This window comes from Caretta caretta, chromosome 10, assembly GCF_965140235.1.
Source record: "Caretta caretta isolate rCarCar2 chromosome 10, rCarCar1.hap1, whole genome shotgun sequence".
Taxonomy (NCBI): domain Eukaryota; kingdom Metazoa; phylum Chordata; order Testudines; family Cheloniidae; genus Caretta; species Caretta caretta.
Window position 1 is genome coordinate 15,058,585 of NC_134215.1, and position 21,261 is coordinate 15,079,845.

Consider the following 21,261-nt stretch of genomic DNA (forward strand, 5'->3'; position numbering starts at 1 on the left):
ACAGTATTTGTAACCTCTTCTAAAAATGTCCCGAAATACCGCACATTCCCCTTTCCCCTCGGACAGTGGAGTCACAGTGCCTGGGAAGCCTCTGTGATCACCAGGATAGAGGCAGGATTTACATCAATTTAATTTGATATCACACATATTTCAAATTTTAGTTTAAATAATTAGATCTTCTTACATCACTTTAAGGAACATGATTTTCTTAGACACAAAGAATTATCTAAAACCTGCTCTTACTGTACCTGTGAAAAATAAATGCCTCTTTGTGGTTTCTTTTCTTTTCTCTAAGCAGGGGTTCAAAAGGCGAAGGAGCTGTAATACTCGCTCTTCTCTGCGAGACTCTGTCAGGCAAGCATCATTCATTACTAGGTATGGGTAAATCTTTCCATTATGGCCTCGTATATAGAGTCTTCTGGCTGCAGTGTTGTGCTTCTGTACTATCTCCACTCTGGGCATAAATCTATCAAGAAAAGGAACAGATAAAAGCACCTGAGCTTTCAAAGCCTAAAGCTTTATTTCTGTCCTCTGAGATCAAAGCAAGACTTTTTAAAAAATAAAATAAAATAGAAATGTCGTATTTAGAGGTACAAAGAAACACCTTGTTAGCTCCTGAGCTTCTGCAAAACCAACGCTCAACTGTGACTTCTTTAAAATGAGATACAACCTTATTATAAGCTACACTTCTACTAAGAGCTCAGCAAAGATTTGTATTCTGTTTAAACAAAAAAAAAAACATGGTTATGAAGAAAGTTTTCGTCTTTGTCTTTTCTACATTTAAGAATGAAGCTTTTAATTCAAGCTATTCTCTTGACCAGATTCTGATAACCACAACACTGATGAAAAACCAGAATACCTCTACTGACTCTAGTAGTTAGCAGAAATACTCTGGATTTACACTAATGTAAAGGAGATTACAATGAGCTTAAAAATATTCTCCTCCTCCCTAATTTCCCAGTAAGACCCTGTAAAACTACCATATGAATCTAAAATTAGAACTGTATTATGTTAAGACATAAGAATGTAACATGCCATTAGATATTCCATTAAGTCATTTCAATACAGAGACACAAATAAAGTGCATTTCTGTAACTGGGATTGATACTGCATCACAAGAAGTGGGGGAAGGGGATTTGTTTTTTTAAACCTTTACTTTTTCAGTTACATCTACCTTTTACCCAGTGGTAGTTTACCTTGCAATTTTGATGTAATAATGTGTTGGCTTTGGCATAAGGAACTCTCCAGGAATCTCCACTTCTGCAGTTTGAGCTGAGAAATTACTTAGAAAACGACACTTCTCCTCTATGAGGAAGAACTTTGGAAGCTGCTTAGTTTTCGCCTCTAGGATTTTGATCCACTTCTTCAGTTTAGAAATAAGATTGTGAAGTTTCATGGAGCCTGGTACACTGAAGTCAAAGTCTAAAAGAAATTTTTTTTAAAAATGTATCATTCTGAATGCCGTATGGTATATTTAACTATCAGATATTTGAAGTTGGCATTTTAAAAGTTGTTCTTTCATCTTTGTGCCCTCAAGCAAAACATTTTTAGGTGCACCATTTATGCATTAAAATAGATCTACAGTGGTAATATGGAGGAAAATGCTAAAAATGGTTATTACATACACTGGAAAAGTAACTACTACAATTAGCATTTTGAACACAAAAAACATTACCAAGAAAGTCAGTGTATAAAACATGTGAGTGGTTACTAAAAGCAAATGATGAATACCAAACACAAAAAGAAAAAAGCTAATATGTTCAGATTAATTTTGAGGACACAGAATGGGAGATGAAACTACTCGTGAAAGGGATCAGACCATCTTTGTTACATATGAGTAGAGTATATAGCACTACTGGGCTAGGAATCTAAGCGCTACAGCAGTACAAACAAAAATAATTCCATGGTGCATACAGGTTTGCTACATTTAGTTGCACAGGTTCTGTTGGGTATTTCATCTCTGTATGAAGTTTGATTTTGGAATCTGATAATTACAACCAATTTGTAATAAACTGTACACTAGATGACTTAATCCACCAGGCTCTCTGTTGCTTCCTTCTCCTGCACAAAGCTCTAGACAAATCCATTTGTTTTCCCAGCTCTTTTGCCTATATAGATTCTCCTAATACCTTACTGCTTCATGGTCATGGGGACATTAGAAATAACACTGTGAAACCTCTGAATACTGTAACTATACATGATTAACCATCTTTATTTGGTTTTATGTAGTTCACCAATTCAGATATCATGGAATGCGTGTGGTATGGAGTAGGCTGGATTAGATCAAATCATACAGCAGAGGAAGAATGGCTGAAGCTTATTTTCCAATCTACTAATGTGAGCTTCCTTTTGACTTAAAATGAAATTAAGTGGTATTAGATAGTACAAAAGAGATCTTAGCTCTATTTTATTCTGTATCTGGGTATAGATACCTTTTTTAAAAAATGAGATGAAAGAGCACCAACTGGGGAGTAATCTCGAAAGTCAGAAGTAATTCCAAAACAAAGTAGTAAAATTGCTGTCTGCTATTCAAAACAATTATTTTTATTTCTTACAGCTCAGAACAGAAAAATACATTTCTTTTTACTCTTTTCAGTGTTCAATATTTGTATGAAACAACTAGGAGAATGGATAAGACATCCTGAATAGAAATGCCAACAACATGCAAACAAACAGCTCTGTTCATCCTTCACAACTCCAGCGTCTCCAAGCTAGCCTACTGTTTGTCCAAGATCAGACCAAGCATGAATAGCTGGTTGAAGCTGAATCCAAACAGCAGAGAGATTGTTCCAGTTTAAAGAGAATTTGCAGCTACATGCTGTCTCCTCTAGTTGAAGATACATATCCCACAATTAGTCAAATGACTCTGCAATTCGGGAATGGTTTTGGATTCTCACTGATGTTATACTCTCACATATGCAAACAATGCATTCTGCTACCTATGGCTGGCTAGATAAGTGTTCCATCCTAAGTGGGACGTGGCCTCAATAGTACATGCCTTTGTTACATCCTGATTGGATTACCACAATACAGTCTACTTGGGCACAATCAATGCTCAGGAAACTCCAGTTAGTACAAAACAAAGCAGCTCTTCTTAACAACTCAGGTTACCGCTAGAATATCAAACTTGTCCTCTGCTTGCTATTGTAGCACTCCACTGAATATCATATCAAATTCAAGATCTCCATCCATATCTTCAAGATACTTAATAATCTGTGCCGGGACATCTGAACAGTTGCCCACAGCTCCAGGATGAGAACTGGGGTCAACAACTGGAACCATCTACTACAAGGATAAAGTGTGGTTGTGCAGGAGATAATGCTTTATCGAGAGTTGGTCTGAGACTGTAGAACAAAATCCTGCAAGATCTAAGAACCACCATAAATCCTAGCACTTCCTGTTCTGAGTGCAACGCACTCATCTCGACTTTGCTCTCACTAATAAGAACACACAGCACAGCTTAAATAAAAATATCTTAAAAAAATTAAAGTGAAAATAAAAATAGTTTAAATCCACACAGAATTTTCCCCCTGCAGAGAGGAAGAAAGACAGAGCCATGCGCCACATGCATTACTGGTAAGTGAGACATAAGGTAGGGGAGGTAACATTTTTTATTGGACCAACTTCTGTTGGTGGAAGGTACAAGCTTTTGTGCTACACAGAGCTCTTCTTCAGGTCTGGGGAAGGGAATCAGAATGTCCAAGCTAAATACAAAAAAGCTCAAGTTTCTCTCACCAAAAAGAAGCTGGTCCAATAAAAGATATTGCCTCATCAACCTTGTCTGAGCTAAATACAAGTCAGAACAGATTGTTAAGCATAAGAGGTAACACGTTATAAGCGGTCACTAAAAATGAAGTGGGCAATTGAGGGTCAGCCGTTATGCATAAGGGATTTGAAAATATGCATTTAAGAGTAGCAGGCAAATGTAGTGTGTTAACACCAACCTTCAAACAACCCCACAACCGCATCATCAGAAGCGAGCTCCCCACAGACCAGGATACATCAAGTCAAAGGGGCACTAGACCCTGCCAGAACAAGAGATGCAGAACCTGCAGACATATCACACACAACACAGCTTTCAAGATCCATGGGTCCTACATGTGCTTATCACAACATGTGGTGAATGTACTTCATCCACTGCCCGAACAACAACTATGTGGGTGAAACCAGACAAATACTAAACTCTTTAATGAACTCACACACAAAAATGATAAAAGACAAAAACACCCTATCACCCATGTGCGAACAACTTTCACAAAGTGATCACTCCTTATCTGGCCTGTGTAATTGTAGCCATGTCAATCCCAGGATAGGAGACAGACAACATGGGTGAGGTAGTATCTTTTATTGGACAAACTTCTGTTGGTGAGAGACACAAAATTTCGAGCCACACAGAGATCTTCTTCAGGTCTGGGAAAAGTACTCCGAGCATCACCGCTAAATGCAAAGTGGCGATTGTTTAGCCTAAGTAGTTAGCACATAGGGACTATTAAAGGAAGAGAGGTCTGTTAACACCTCTGTCTTATGCTTAACAATCTGTCCCAGCTTGTATTTACCTCAGTCTTTTTCTTTCCCCAGAACTGAAGAAGAGTTCTGTGTGCCTCGAAAGCTTGTGCTTTGTACCAACAGAAGTTGGTTCAATACAAGATATTACCTTATCTGCTATCTTGTCTCTCTCATATCCTGGGACCAAAATGGCTACTGCAAACTATTGGTAGGTGCTTAGGTACCACAGTGGAGAACATGGGATAAGAGCCCAAACAGAACAGAATTTACAAGATAGAAACTGACAATAGTGTAAATCCCAGTTACTGCATATTAAACTCTGAAAATTGCATAATATTTACCATTGATCAATTTGTCAAAACAAGCAAGGTCTTCTTTAGCTTTACTGTGTTAGAAACGCACTGCACATTTCCTCAGAGCCTGTACAAGATTCACAGTTAGCCCTGGTTTACACTGGGGGGATCGATCTAAGTTACGCAACTTCAGCTATGTGAATAATGTAGCTGAAGTCGACGTACTTAGATCGACTTCCTGTGGTGTCTTCACCGCGGTTAGTCGACTGCTGCCGCTCCCCCCTTCGACTCTGCCTATGCCTCTCCCGGCGCTGGAGTACAGGAGAGTTCTCGGGGGTCGATTTATCGCGTCTAGACTAGACATGATAATCGATTCCCCGCTAGCTCGATCACTGCCCGCCAATCGGCGGGTAGTGAAGACATACCCTTATAGTAGAACAATTTCTGCATGTGAAATCTCCAATATGGCTTAATACAACTAGAATGCTAGGGAAAATTATCTGTTAATCTCAGAGATGACACAGTACATTTAGAACACAAACTACTGTGCAGTCTGTTACATATGTAAAATATTTTCTAGGTCTCCAATATAACTATTAAGCATTTGAGAGAAATAAGTTAAAATAATTGTGAGTGTAAAACCTGAGAGGAAAGAGAAATTGGATCATATTAGACAAACATCTGCCATGAACATCCATTTACAGTGCACTAACAATGAAATAATTACAAACACACTGGGGCCAAATTTTCAACCACAACCACAAAAACAGGGGTCACAAAAAGATGCATTTTGTCCACAAATCTGGTAACTCCCTCTACAAACAAATTTTACAGAACCTCAATACACCATGTTTTTGTGGGTGTACTTTTTGAATGCAAAATAAAAAAAACTGGCCCTATACACTATTAGCCACAATTCAGTGTGTGTGAGAGAGAGAGCGAGAGAGAGACAGAGAGAAGGAAATGCATACATGCATGCACAAATAATCACCTCCTAAAAACCTGACAGTTGCCATAAATCTCTTAGGTTTTTAAAGGGTAACCACTATATACTCGCACATTATATACACAGCATACTTCTCTCTCTCTCTCTCTCTCTCACACACACACACACGGATGATATCAATTTAATGAATTCCTTATGATGCTGCTAACTTTTAGAGAGTTTTTTTTAAATCATGACAGGATTTCTTTATCTTTTTCTATTCTGATTTAAAAAAAATCAAATTAATTTAAAAGAAATTTATTTTCTTTGTATCAACATATAATGGTGTTTTACACTCTGCTGGTTTCATAGCAGCAGCTGCTCTAAAAAAATGTTCAGAGCACCATTGGTAGCCACAACAATGCTGATTCTCACGCCAAAATATTTAGTGTGAGACTGTCCTATATTAGACTTACATATTAATTTCAATTTCTTTCAAAACATAAGGAAAACTCATAAAGGACACGTGCAGTTTCCAGGTTAGAGACATGAAGAATAATTCTGCTAGAGTCTAAGAACTATTACTGTAGTTAACTGACAGTTCCTGTTCTGCTTTTATACACTATGCGCAGCACAACTCTGATAACTACAAATATTATAATAAAAATATCTGATTATAATTCCAAGTCTACCCTCTAGTGAGCAATATGAGTAAATCACTTTACAAAAAAGTGACAATAGGACTGCATTATTTCTTTCTGTAACTCCATGAAGTGCAGCAAAATGTCCCCAAATTACAACTACAGTATTCTAATGACATGCAAATATCCAACGTGGTGGAAATATGCTACCATGTTAATTTATTTTTACACCAAGTCATTCATTTCACTATAGGAATTACTCCAGTTTGGTGAAAATGCCTATTTTAGATTTTTTTTGCTTTGTTTCTCAATAGCAGATAGGAATGACAGAGAGTGAGCTCAATTAATTAATCTTTTTCATTCATGTCACATGGGCTCCACACAGAGCCCATCTGAGAAGAAAATAAGTAACTTCAGCCGTAAGAAGGGGAGAAGAAATATCACTCACTTCACTCTGGTGAAAGACTTTTGTACTTTGCTTTGCAGACAGCTTAATTTAGACAGATAATGTTTTATTTATCTATTTCAACCACTACTAAAAGCTAAGTCTTGCTCCTTGAATTAGTTCAAGATTTACCAAGGCAATGAAGAAATCACAGTCAAATGTAAAGTGTAGAAAATATTGGGAAAATTCTGACAAATGTGGAATTACCCATAGATAACACCAACACATTTACTTATCAGAGCAAACATTGTTTTTATAATTACTATGATAAAAATAACAGGTTACCACAATTACACGTACGTCAGAATCCCACGGCATGCAGCCATAAGAAGGACTTATCCATACAGCCTCTTTTCTCATAACTAAGGTTAAGATTTTGTCACAATTATTTTTAGTAAAAGTCACACACAGGTCATGGGCAATAAACTAAAATTCACAGAAACCCGTGACCACCTGTCTGACTTTTACTAAAAATAATGGGGGTGGGACTGATGGGGGGGATGACTAAAACCCGAGCCCCGCTGGGAGGTGGGTGGGGGGCGAGGATGTGTCTAACACCTGCAACAGCTGAGAGTCCAGGGCCCACACTGCCCACAGCTCAGACATCTGGGGCCTCCACCGCCCACAGCTCAAACATCCGGGGCCCCCACCGCCCGTGGCAGCTGAAGACTCTGGGGCCGGCAACTCGGCTCTTCGGGGCCCCTGCCACCCACAGTACTTGACACCTTGGGGACCCCGCAGTGGCTGGGGCTCCAAGGCTCCGGCCCCGCCACTCAGGGCACGTGGCTAAAGCTGAAGGGAAAATGTCACATAGGTCTCTGAAAGACACAGTCTGTGATCTCTGTGACAAAATCTTATCATTACTCATAACAGAATCCGAAGATATAAATCAGGGTGTAATCCTGAACCCACTTTTGTTCTTTACAGTAATTCAAAAATCCTTAACCAACTAATGTGAAGAAGTGGGGACGGTGGGTGCAGTGTATGGACTTATAAAGACAATTATCTCAACAAACCAATTACTACAATAACTAACTTTCTCTTTTGAGAATTACCTATATGCATCCCCTCCTCTGGCAAACCACAATGACCCACCAGGTGAGAGAGATTGAGAAATATTAAAGCAACTTCAACACTACTCTTCCAAGCTGGGCATCAAATCTAGATGCCAAATCAAAGGAGTAAGGACTTCCTCTTAAACCCCATACAAATTTTGCACTTGGATGGAATGAGAGTCTCAGACACTGGAAACAGCTAGAATGCCCATCACTCCAGGAGAAAAATATGTTGCAAGTCTAGCACGATTTGAATCCTGGGACCTTCAGCATACCCCAGAAGTTTGGCAGAAGAGGAAGGCCAAGGAATCAGTCCTGGGTAGGAATCCCCCTAACACACAAACTTGTGGAAGGAAAAGGAAACTAAATACTGAGAAAAGAAAATAAACCAACTAATGGCAAAGTCTTCTAGGAAGCAGCGGACACAGTCACTCTGTCTTGAGCAGCAAGCACTGAGAAGAAACTGGAGCAACAGCAGATCTTCTCCTTCCTTTATACTCTTGCTTTGGAACACAAGGTAGTAGAGCGTCCAGGCACAGACCCACAGACACTGCTGAGTCAAATTTCCAACTGCATGTGTTCAGGTACACGCACATCCTATAGTGGAGCACCCACCGGGATATATACTAGAAGAAGCAGCTTTTTTCTGGGGGAACTAGTTCTACTACTCCTATTAACCAGAAGGTGAGAGATGTCATTCACCATCAGCTCGTATTTAATAGGATTGTTCCAGGCTCAACATCCATCCAGGAATAATTGAATAATTGCAACAATACTCTCTTTCTATGACAGTGGAGAGATTTCTTCAAAGACGGGCTAGCTCCTTGCCTTGGCTCTATTTAGCCGACTGTACTATGTTGGGAGAGAGAAGGCACAGAACTTGGCAAATGGTCCTGTTTATAGAACCATCCCATCAAAAATTCTGGCAAAATTATAGAGCAGGGAACTATTGGAACTTAAACTTGGCTTTAAAAGCTGGGATGGTAACAGATAAGAGAGAAAACAAGCTGAACTCCATTTGCTTGGCTGTAGATAGAGATTTTAGAATGAGGATGGAAAGGGTATGGCCAATCCCTGAAGCCTCCTGGAGGTATCTGATCTCCTTTTTGTATTTGCAGGAAGAAAGAAAGATCTCAACTGTTGGAAGAAGAGGTTATGGAACCACAATACATTATTTGCATATGTCTTTTGAAAATATATCTATCTGTCAACAGTAACCTAAGAATAACTGCAGGGAACACAGTTTACCTTTAGATAGATTCTGAACTAATATACACATGTCATAGAAGACTTGGAAACCAGATGTAAATATCCACGCATCAAGTAAATACAAAAGATGTTGAAAACTATAAATACAAACATGGTCACTTCTAAGTGTAACAGAATGCAGACCCCATTGACTCAGAATGAACAGGCCCAAAGCACATAAGGAAATGTAGGCATGATCTACTACTAATTGTTGTCCAAAAATGTTAATACATTTGCTAAATCCAGTAATTAAGTTTCTATTAATTTGATAATGTAGTTTCTACTTCTACTGCAAATTAATCACAAACCTAATTTCATTTTCTGCATAATAAATTAAATTATAGAAGACTCCACAAAGCAAGCATATTCACCAATTTAATTTCATCTATTTTTTCACACTTCAATTTTGAATTAAACCCCAAATTTAATAGATTAAAGCCTAATCTAATCTAGCACTAACTAAAATAACTATTTTAATCCTGTAACCACTCACGCTTAATCATAATTGAAAAATAAATTTTGAAGTCTGCAAGAAAAAAAATAATCAGGCAAATTCCTTATTCTTAAACTGAAATTTAAGGGAAACACTTTGTATCTTGATTACTTTAAAATGTTATTTTATTAAATAGCTCCAGAAAAAACTTCCCCCTTTAGGTTTGTTTAAACACTGATGCATATAATTTTTGTAAAAGTCTGACAGGATAACAAAGCTAGAAACTTTAAATATGCCACTTATAAATTTTGAAATTGTGCAAAGAAAATACCATACAGAATAAAATGAAAATGTTATCAGTATAAGCTATTTTCATACCAAAGTTGGACACTACAAAATAATTAATCTTAAGTCTTACAATACTTTTCCTAAGAGGTTGCGGGGGTTTTTGTTTTGTTTTTAAAAAGTAACTACTCCCTTCTATGTTCCTCTTAGAATTCCAAGTCTAACTTCATAATTATTGTCCTCTAAAGCCTACAAAAATTAAGATCTCCCAGAAGTTGTATCTGGAAGGAAACAAAGCATCAAGAGAAATTAATAAGGACTAAGATAACATAAAAAACACTATAAAAACAATTATCTTCAGTGACTAAATGTGTCCTGATATTGCAATATGTAAATAATAAAAGGTTTTCAAAAATAAGAAATCCTTATCTACATTAACTGTATTTTGATTCTCTGTAATTTTCAGACAATTGGGGATATGTGAAATGCTTCAACTACTCTTTCCCTCCCTTGTAGCCTTTATCCATTAAATTTAATCATATGGTTCAGGACTTCTATTATCTACTGTCATGCAACTGCTGTGTTTCAAAGAGTACATCATGCAATACAAAATGTGCACAAGATATGTAGGTCATATCTGTGACTGGGAGCTACTTTCACAAGAATCTCAACAGATCACTTATTTTCACATCATAGTCGGTAAGATGCTTGAAAAAACACTATAACTCTAACTCAATAAAGTACTCAGTAATAGTGCTGACCTTGAATACTGAATACAGTTAAGTTCCATAATTACTTATGAACACTAACGTCTAAAATTTTAAAATGAATTTATCAAAATAGGCTTTAGAAAAACAGTTGAAAACGTAGCTCTACATTAAAATATGCCTTTCCAATTCAGAGGTTTAATATTTTTCTGTTTGAAAGAGTTTATAGTCTACTATTCCACTTTCTCTGATTTTTAGTCTTTTTTCAGGATAAGCCAAGGAAGTATTGCTGCAACAGAAGCAAATTTCCATGACCAAGGAAACCATGAAATCCCCACCCATAAAATGTTAAGCTTCTGTATCTCATATATAGGCAATGTCTGAGTGGCCTTGATACTTCTGAGTGTTTGTTACATTAAAACTGCTTTGTAGGCTTTTCTTAGGTAAGTGACTCACTTTCAATTCAACACCAGAGACACATAAAATATTATAATTCTGCTGGCAAATAAAAGTATGAAATACCTAATAAGCTACTTCCCAAAAGAATCCTTTTTATTAGACCTGCCTATTGTTATGGATTTATCTAACACAATTATGTGAATGTGTAGAGAATTTTATAATCTAGCTATCCAAAATTAATATTACCTATCAGATGTTGATAATTTTGGAAAACTGTACATAATACTGTTTGTTGGACTTTTGTGATGAAAATTGTGATTACATTTTAAGTGACTTACATTGTGTGCTTTTAGTATAAATAAGGACTATCGAGCTATTAATAGTTTTAATCTGCCAGATAGATTTGTCATTCACCATGCAAGCAGTCAAAATGTGCTAATCCTTTGTTGAAGTGCTGTAATGTACTTATTTTTGTAAACAGGAGTAATTTGACTACAGATATGGCAAGAATGGAAAAACTACATACTATACTACAAACGTTCTTTCTCCGGTGTTGTGGTCCAATTTTCTTGCATGCATTTTTTACTACTCCAAAGAGTATAGGAATTGACAGGCACTAGACCATTGTAAATTTTTCAAATGATAAAAATTTGGTTTGTTCTATAGTCATTTTTCCTCCTCAGAAAGGAAGAGTAAAGACCATTTTCGGATCTGAACATTGGACAAACAATATTTTAATTGCAGATTGTTATTCACCCACGAAAGCTTATGCTCCAATACATCTGTTAGTCTATATGGTGCCATAGGACTCTTTGCCACTTGAACATATGTTGTAAGATCTCACCTGTTGTAAACTGCCCTTTTAATTTCTGAAATACAGGGTCTTGAGCTGTAGCCTGTGCTCTTCTAGCCAACGACTCTGAAGCTGCACTGGAAAACATAGTGGAGACATTTGACACATTCTCCAGTCCCACTCCAAAGGTACTGACCAACTTCTTGACAAAATTTAGTGTATGGGGAGTGATTTTGGCATCTGAAACAGCTCCACTTTTCTCAAAGGCAACTGAATAGCACTTTGCCAGGCCTTGCTGCAGCTGTCTAAGAACCTAATAAAAGAATAAAAGAAAAAACAAGTATATTGTTAGGTCTTTTGATTTGACAACAAATATACACTACTACTACCATCCAATGCGGTACTAGAATACAGCAAAACCAGAATACATTTTCTAATAGTAAAATTATCCTTTACTTAAATCTAGATTATGAATCTTATTTATGGAAGGCCTCTTTCTGCTTCCATTGCAGTCACTGGAAGCAATAGCTGGCCCTTAAGTCAAAATACAGAAGAACTTTATTTGTAGTAGTGCCTGAGATGCTATTTAGCAAAAGAATCATCAGATATTCAATAAGGGCCTACTACTGAGAGTTGAAGCATTGAGTCTTACCACTGAAAATTAGCAAATTACACAGATGTAACAAATAAAGTGCATCACAAAATGTACTTTGTTCATTTGACAGCTCTAATTTAAATTCTCAGTATTCTGGAGTACATTAATAAACATGAGGAGGTTTTCATAAAATAACAAAGTGTTAGTAATATGAGACCTTATTAAAGCCTATGGTATTAAATCTCTTCTGAGTAGGGGTAAGAAACAATTATTTTGGGAGGCAAACGCTAAAGTGGATAATCTGGTCAAGCAAGATTCCAGAGTATTAAATGTGCTGTATTTACTTTCCAAAACACACAGATCAAATTTAATTTAGACTTTGTGCAGTAGCTCCCAATTCTACTTCACAAACCACCACATCTAAAGAGAAACACAAAGAAACATAATGCAAGAATTTAAAGTGTCCCTTGCAATACAAGATTCAGCTGGAATTCTATGATTAGAAGAAATATTTATCACACTAATTATTTCGGAGAGATTTTTTCCACAGCATCTACATCACTTCTAAGACTATAGAAAAATTAAAAGTTGCTACATCTGAAGGCAGAATTGTTAGGGTTATTTTTTAAACAGACCAGTTTATTGTGCAACAGTTTACTAAACAAAATCTATAGAAAATACTGTCAGATACGAAAAATAAACAGTCTATTTTATACATATTATACATCTAAATTTGATTTGGATTTTATGCATGTAAAGTAATTCTGAATAGTTATATTAAGCCCAAATACCTCTTCATGCCAATTCTCTCTGAACCAGACCATTTGATCTACAATTCCTTCCAGTGAGGACAAAAGTGTCGGATGCAGTTCTCGCTGCATATGCATAATTCGGCTGCAGCGCCACATAGGTGCAGTGGCTCTTATTGGCCCAGGATCTGATGCAGAATGAGATTGATTTCCTACTGAACTTGGCTGCTGCTGTCCAGAATCTGGGACAAAACCCAAACAGCATAGTTAACTTTCAGAGAACTATAAAAGAGATGATTGCATGATACTCAAAAAAATATACTGTCTGAATCTGCTTCCAAAGGAAACTGAAGCTAGTTTTCTATAATTCAGTGGAAAATAAAAGATTAAATCAAAATTGTTTAAAATATAATTTTGTTACAAATGGTATTTCATTGTTTCATAAAGTTAAGAGCAAAACATACTTTTTTTTAAAATGAGTGAAGACTTGTACCTTTAATCTTTTTGCATTGGTTTGCGCAATACATTTCCTCTTAAAGTAAAAGGCAAAAGCTAAGATATTCAATTTCTTTCTGCTTTCATGAAACCTCATAACATAACTGGGACAACAGGTGATCTAGTATCAACAGGTATGAAATTTATCCTAAGGAACATCTCTTACTAAAACTAATTTATTATACAAAGACCACTGAATGGTCTTATGAATGATATAATTAACAGGTCAATTTCAGGGTATGAGCTTGCAACTTACTAAATGATGAGACGCTGTTTCAAATGATACCATATGACTTAAGAGCAATGTTTAGGAGTTACAAAGTATGAGGTAGAGTCTAGAGAAAAATGATCAACTATCTATTATACATGCAGTGATATCATTATTAAGGCAGAATTTTGCCTAGAGAACATCCATTTCTGGAAATTAATGTAATGAAAACCAACAAAAAGGCAACATACAACTAATATCAAGAAATGTAATTTTAGTATTATTGTATGTGAACATTTTTCCCTCTGTAGAGCAATACACCTAGGAAATAGGATGTTACTTAAATAGTGCCCTTTAGAACGTATGCAGAAAATACACTGATTCACAAGTGCAACAGGCGATTACCTAAACAATGCACTTGTAACCAAAAACAACAAAACAAAACAACTAGAACAAAAGGAAATATTTATGTTGTTCAAATAGTTTTCTTGGGAGCTATTCTTGAGAGACTACATGGGCCAAAAGAATAAGTAGGTGCTGTGGAACTGCTTGATAGGGTTATGCTTCACAGGGATTTGTTCCTGAAAATAGCTGGACATATCCTTCATTCGCCCCCCCACCCCAATAGATCAAAACCCAGAATTGCTTCTATTTTGTTTGCACTCGTGTGGTTAGTGTCCTTGAAAATACAGTGTGACAGTGAATTTTAGAGAGCATTTACAGAGGACGTTTAATTCAAGGTAAAAATTTAGAGAACATATATGGCAAGAAGTTTATCTTAAACACTGACATGTGCACTGAAAGCTGATTCTAAACAGCTACGTTCATCCAACAGTGAATAGAATGCCATGTGACCTATGCATCCAATCAAAACTAACCAAAAGGAAGGACAGCTTCCTGGCTAATATTGTGGACTGGGACTCTGGAGACTGGGTTCCGCTATTATTCTGACAGACATCCTGCATGATTTTAGATGACTCAATCTCTATGCCTCAGTTCCCCATCTGCAAACTCAGGATAACAGCACTGCTGTAACTCACAAGGGCTTTATGAGGATAAAAACCCATGAATGATTGTGCAGCTCTCCGATATTACAGTAATGCGGGCACATAAGTATATAGAACTTAATATAATGAATATATTCAACAAAATTGTGAAGTATTCATAGATATTTGCAGACAGACATGCTAAACCCAAACAAGTTTACCATTAATTATTCCCTTAAGCTCTAAGCCTTGATAAGTAGCTATCCTTCCTAGTGAACTTGATTTACCAGGAAGTCAGGGAATCCCCATTGGAGAGACGAAGTTGCAACTGCCAATTGAGCACAGTGAATTTTAAGACTAACAACTCACCACTTTTGTAGCGCTCTCGTTGTTCTATCTTCAGTGTCAAATAGAGGGTCCTGATAGGAAAGTAGACAGCCTGGGGATAGACTCTTCCCACCTATTTGAATATAAACACATAGGAAATTATCGTCACTATTTTGTTGGTTTACAAAGGGAATCTATAAAGAATACACAAGAGCTCGAGTATATACTAAACAAGTGCATTTCAAGAATTCACTGATTTATTTAGAATCTATCATTAAACTTCATTTCAGCAACAAAAAAATCCAAAGAAAAAGAGGGTAGAGTCATAGAAATGACATGGTGGTTCTCTGCACACTGTAGTAAGGGATATCTAATTAGGATTCCCACTATTGTATTGCCTAATAAATCTGGAAACAGCATAATGCAAGAGTACCTGACCAGCTCAAAGATCTTACTCATGCACATAATAGAAGAAAAACAGACATAACACCAGTTAGTCTTTAAATTAGGCCACAATTCCCAATGAACCCAATGTCACGTGATAGCTAGGCCCATTAGAGAGTAACCTTACTCCACATAATTGCTGCACTGAATGTGAAAAATAGTCACTTAATGTAAAGGGATACCACTTTCACCAAACAAAGGTTTTATGGCTCCTACAGAAAAAAGCTGAGTGCACATTAACATACAACTTTTGCCTTTAAATCTATAAATCTCAGTGTCCATTAAATGAGTGGAACAATGTACTTAACTTGGCCATATGATGTAGGCAAGCATAAGATATGGCAAAAAAGTTTTTCTAGCCATATTTTTTCTTAAAAATATACTGTCCTTACATTTAAATGAGCAAGATATGTACAAATAATCTTAGAGTGTCCAAATATAACTGAACAGAGATTACTGACATGATGTATATACTTTCCATGGAGTCAAACCAGGAATAAATGATTTTATGAGAAGTTTATCTGGTAAAAATCTCATTTCCAATAAAGTTCATTTTTTTAATTTCTTCTGCAACCTTAAGGCCACAAATTAATAATACATAAAACTTTTATAACACCCTTCTTTCCTCCTATTATCAAAAAAGGACATTTTTTCAAAAGCATTTAAGGGACTTATGGACCTAAGCCCAATGACTCTCAATGGGACTTGAGGCCTTAAATCACCTAGCACTTTTGAAAATTTTACTAAAAAGAGCTTTATAAATACTGAGCCTCAACAAGTTGGTGAAACAGTTTTTATTCTAATGCAAGAAGTACATGCATCAATCCTCAGTAGACAGCTGAACTCTTGTTTTGAAAGACACAACACCAAGATACAATGAAATCAGGAAGCATGCCCCAAAATATTCTGCTTCCTCAAGGCTGCAGGGGAGTATCTCTCTTTTCAAAATCTCCATTTTATTGTAATTCTGCTATCTTATATTTCTTTTTAAAACACAGTAATTCTCTCTTAGGACCCTAAAAAAGGTAGGGGCAACGGCAAACATACAGAAAGTGGGAGCACTGTAAAAATGGAAAGGGAAGTCATGAGAAAAGGGATGATTTTTCCCTTTTGTCAGCATCCAGGGGACTGAGGGGACATTGTAGCCTGGAGCAGCCTAGGCTACAACACAGCCAGCTATCATGACTTCATACATTAGCCTGCATCTTAAAAGGGGTTTTCAATCATGTTAAGATACAATTGTGCTAGCTCAATCAAGTCAACACACATCACCCTTTTTGACCATCGAGACAGGGCCTAGGTGGGTAAGAAGCCTATGCTTGACCATGAACAGCTAACATATTTTAAACTGCTCTATACTAAGTGCTAACTCATTTTCAAACACTAAACCATCAAAATCTAAAACATGTTAACACATTTACCAAAAACAAAACAAACAAACAAAAAAACCCATCCTCCCCCCAACCACTTTTTTTCCTAGTCTAAACAGGATCCTAGTGTCAGTAACAGCTTTCGCCAATTTCCTATGGCGGGAATTAAGGGTGAGGTAGCACTATGATGGCTCAGTTCTCCATCCAGGGCCACAAGAATGGATGCAACCCTCTTGTGAAGATTGCTGGACAGACTACAAGGAAAAAAAGATCCCTTGACACCCATTTTACAGACTGAGGCCCGGGGATTTAAGTGCTTTGTCCAAGATTATATAGCAAATCACTGAAAGGGCTGAACCCATGAGTTTAGATTATTAGTTTAAACCCCTCAAATCTCATTGTCATTTCTCTAATTATTTGGCAATGCCATCTCTGAATAAAATTCCACATAGGCTTTGCTTATTATTCTCGCAGGGCTAGGTATTTTTAAATTTTTAACTGACAACTCAAGCCCCTTCTACTCCCCCCACAAAAAAACCCAAAAAACAAAACACAAAACCCAGCAAAACAATATCGGGGTTTTTTTTAAAATCACTTTAAGGCAAAACCAGAACAATTCTCCAATTCCTAATCCTGCATTATATGCATAATTTAACCGTGCATCTTCAAACATGGGCAATTATATTCACAACAATGCAATATGAAGTACAACACCAGAGGGAAAGTTGTAATGTTTTGTTGCAGACCTGGTATACAATAGTTGTTTATTTAATCTTGTTTCATCAAAAATTCACTTTGAAATTAACATATCCTGTTTACATGGAAAAAATGGAGAAACATGTTCATAATTGTACACTCAGTAAAATTTTGAAATCTTAACACTTCCTTCATTTTGCTTTAAAAATACTTACAGTACCTAATCTTACAAAAACACAATATGAATAACAAAGAAGTAGAAACGATCATCTGTACCGAACATCCACCCTACCTGACTAATGAGGTTCAGAAGAAGCTTGCCCTCTGAGCCAACCAAACATGTTAACAACTGTGGAATCCAAGCAAGCCACTGGATAGGTGGGACACCAATACAGTACTTGTCTACTGCATCTGCTAGTGTGTTCTTATCATCATCAAAACTCAGAAGCCAGAGAACCTAAAAGCAAAAAGAGGATATCTGAACTTGTATCTTTCTGACATTAAGTATTTTCAGAAGGTGACGTATGGAATCTGGTCACTAGTAAGTTACATATTTCACCCATAAAGAAAAGGAGTACTTGTGGCACCTTAGAGACTAACCAATTTATTTGAGCATAAGCTCACCCATAAATGTTTAGGTTTCTAAATATTAACCAAAAAATGTTGCAGCAGAAGAAAGCCCTGCATAGCCAACCATATTACACAAGACAAACTACAGTAAATGAAAAAAATTATCAAACTTTTATTTACAAAAGTGAATCTGCACAGTCTGTGGAATCCATACAATCATTAAAGAAAAACATCTATTGTATTTTATATTAGAGAACAAAGAACTTCGAAAGAAAGAACTTCAAAATGATACATCCTCAGAAAAATCCTTCAACTGTAGAATAAAGATAGGAGATGGAGGCACATTCTGCAAAATCATCAATTAGTGGATTTTATTTATGCAAATACATGCTAAGAGCATTAATTGAATAGAAGCATATTTACTTATGGATCTGTTAAACTATCCATAGTGGCAACTGCATCCTCAAGAGATCATCTTGCAAACTACCTCCCCTCCACAACTGCATGAAATCAACTCCTCTCCCATTTGTCTTCTGAAGCAACTACACACTCTGTTTATATGGAAAAGTAAAATATTTAATATATTTTTACATTATTTGTGATAAATAATATACAGTTATTTTAATCTTTCAATTTATTTCACTTTTTAGAGAGTCTAACCTTCAGCTAAATCTTTGTGAGTAAGAGATTTAAATTGAATCAAAATGCTCAGTTTTCATTTGATTTTATATGTAGCTTTTTCAGAAGGAAAAAAACCGTGTAGGTGTCAACCAACCAATCTTTGGCAGTTTGAGGTTGTTCACATTTCCAGCATTTAGAAACAAGCCTCTCAGCCATCAGCAAGTCTTCACATGTGAATTTTGCTTTATATTTGTTTCACTGTCATATGATAATACTTTAAACTTGGAACCATTCAGTTTGTATAACTAATTCTAGATGATCAGTGACATGCCTCTCCTTCGTTTAATTTTGGAGGAGAGCCCAAAGCTCACGTAACAAGGTGCACTAATGTACCCTGTAGCTTTGAGAACAAGGAAAAGCTTGCTTCCTCGGTCCTTTATGAGGAGTACAGCTCCTGTGAAGAACCCTTTGACATCACTAGATATTACCTCAGCTTGGTTTCACCAGTAGGCTTGTGCTGGAATTGTGCTGAGAGAATTTACTTGAGAGAAACTAGAAGCAACTCAATGAAACAACAAGAGACACTCTGAATAAAGGAAATGAACGACCTTAACATAAAGTACAGGTGAAGTCGGGTAGGGGGGAGGGGGGTGAAAAAAGAAAGCAACATCCCTATTTTGCTGCCTTTTATCACACTGCGTACATTTTTCAGCGCTCTTGGAAAACAATCAGCTTTTACCATTGCAAAAATACAGCTTTAACAACATAAGCCCATAGAAAATGGTCTCCGGTCAAAGAGTCTCAGCAGAGATGGTATCTTATTTCATTCATCTACCTACGGTGAAAGTCTCAAAGCCTAATTTGGAACTTAAGGGTTAATATTATTAGGGATGGGCAAATTCACCTTTTTCTTAAAAGGAAATTAAATGCAAAATATATAAGTCAATGTAATACTAAGCTTGTGCAGTTAAAATTGCAAAGCAGGTAATGCAAAAGTTAAGACTACAACAGCAATTTTACTTTGGCTGTATTGCACACATTTTCTGGGTTTTTTTCTGACTATCCATGTCCATTCATAATGTAGACAATGAGCTATACAGCTAAGCTAACTTTGATGCTGGAATCTGAATGTTTATATTTCCTGCACTTTTCTGATTTTAACTATGTAACCTTAATGCTACATTGTTGTTTGTATTTGAATTAAAAAAAAAAAAAAAAAAACCCACCCCAAGTGCCAGTTATTTCATGAGAAAAGACATCTGAAGTAAAATTTGGTGATTTGGCAACATAACACTGCCAGTTAACAGCAGAGCACAAAGATAGTAAATGTATTTGTCTGATGAACTAAAAATAAAAAACAAAGCCCAAGAAATTGCAGAAAAGGATGTGTTAATTGTGTTTTTAAATCTTTTAGATAATACAAATAAAGTTCAACCACAGTTTCGATTATGGAAGCAGTGATATTGTTAGCACCTCTGGTGGAATCAGAAGGGCCGTTCCCCTACAATTAAGTAAAAGAAAGAGGTGTTGGTGTAGAAGTTGAAATTCAAGAGAGAAAATCTTCAGTATTGTTAATACTGTTTTCATTTGTTAAATATTCAGCTAAATTAAAAAGCAGAACTCAAAGTTCTTGCTAATAATCTTTGTCTTATATTGTAGAACTGGATTGGGAGAACAGTAACATCCTCTAAAGCACCGGATGTGTCATCATTATTCATACGGGATATTTTCTGCACTTTTGCATACGAAGGGAGAATATTTCCCAGCAAAGAATGTCATCAGTTTCAGATTTTTCCATGAGGGTTGTTAAAAAGTGAACACTTAACGGTGAAGACATACATGCACAGTGAGAGCTGGTTGCCATGTTATAAACGCCAATACATACATACACAAATAAATAAAAAGGAGGAGAGCTCATACAGAAATATTCTCTTATTGACTAGTTTTAATTCAATAACTGTTGTAAAAAAACCCCAAACCCTTATAATTGGTCACTGAACAATATAATATGGACAAATGTAAATTCAAGATGATTTTCAAGGGCAAGACATCTCCCATGCAGATTTCTCTTTGCATAGTGGACTGGAAATGCAGCTGGAGGAGCTAAGTTTAGTCCCGACAACACTCCTGCAGTATAGGATGGATTTTGGAGAGCTGGAGTCCAAGATTATTGATATAGTTGCCCTGTGCCTCAACAGCAGTAGTAGCAAGAACTATGCAGATTGGGGAGGTTGATTTTAAGATCTTATACAACAGGAAGTGCCCTTCATCTGGACTCTCGTGTTTTGATTGGAAGAGGGGCCAAGAATAGCCTCCTCCTTTATGCTGGGAGGTCTGGGACCTATACAATCACTGATGCATACTGCATTAGACTGAAATATTGCCAGGCAGTATTACTTACTTTCTGAGGCTTATTGAGCAGTTAAAGTTGTAGCATAATGTGTAAACCAAACCAAACGTGTGTTATTCA

The 21,261-nt window shown here is 36.5% G+C and overlaps 1 protein-coding gene across 11 annotated transcripts in view; it reads right to left on the bottom strand.

Moving 5' to 3' along the window:
- The window catches only part of TRRAP (transformation/transcription domain associated protein), a 155,550-nt gene that overhangs the window by 18,825 nt on the left and 115,464 nt on the right, over window positions 1-21,261 (bottom strand). For all 11 annotated transcript variants that reach the window (XM_075132690.1, XM_075132691.1, XM_075132689.1 and 8 more), the window contains 6 exons: window positions 17,893-18,057; window positions 15,133-15,223; window positions 13,117-13,316; window positions 11,782-12,043; window positions 1,197-1,422; window positions 249-466 (listed from right to left, as the gene is read on the bottom strand). In XM_075132690.1, the coding sequence (XP_074988791.1) occupies window positions 249-466; window positions 1,197-1,422; window positions 11,782-12,043; window positions 13,117-13,316; window positions 15,133-15,223; window positions 17,893-18,057 (1,162 nt within the window). The remainder of the gene's footprint in view (window positions 1-248; window positions 467-1,196; window positions 1,423-11,781; window positions 12,044-13,116; window positions 13,317-15,132; window positions 15,224-17,892; window positions 18,058-21,261) is intronic.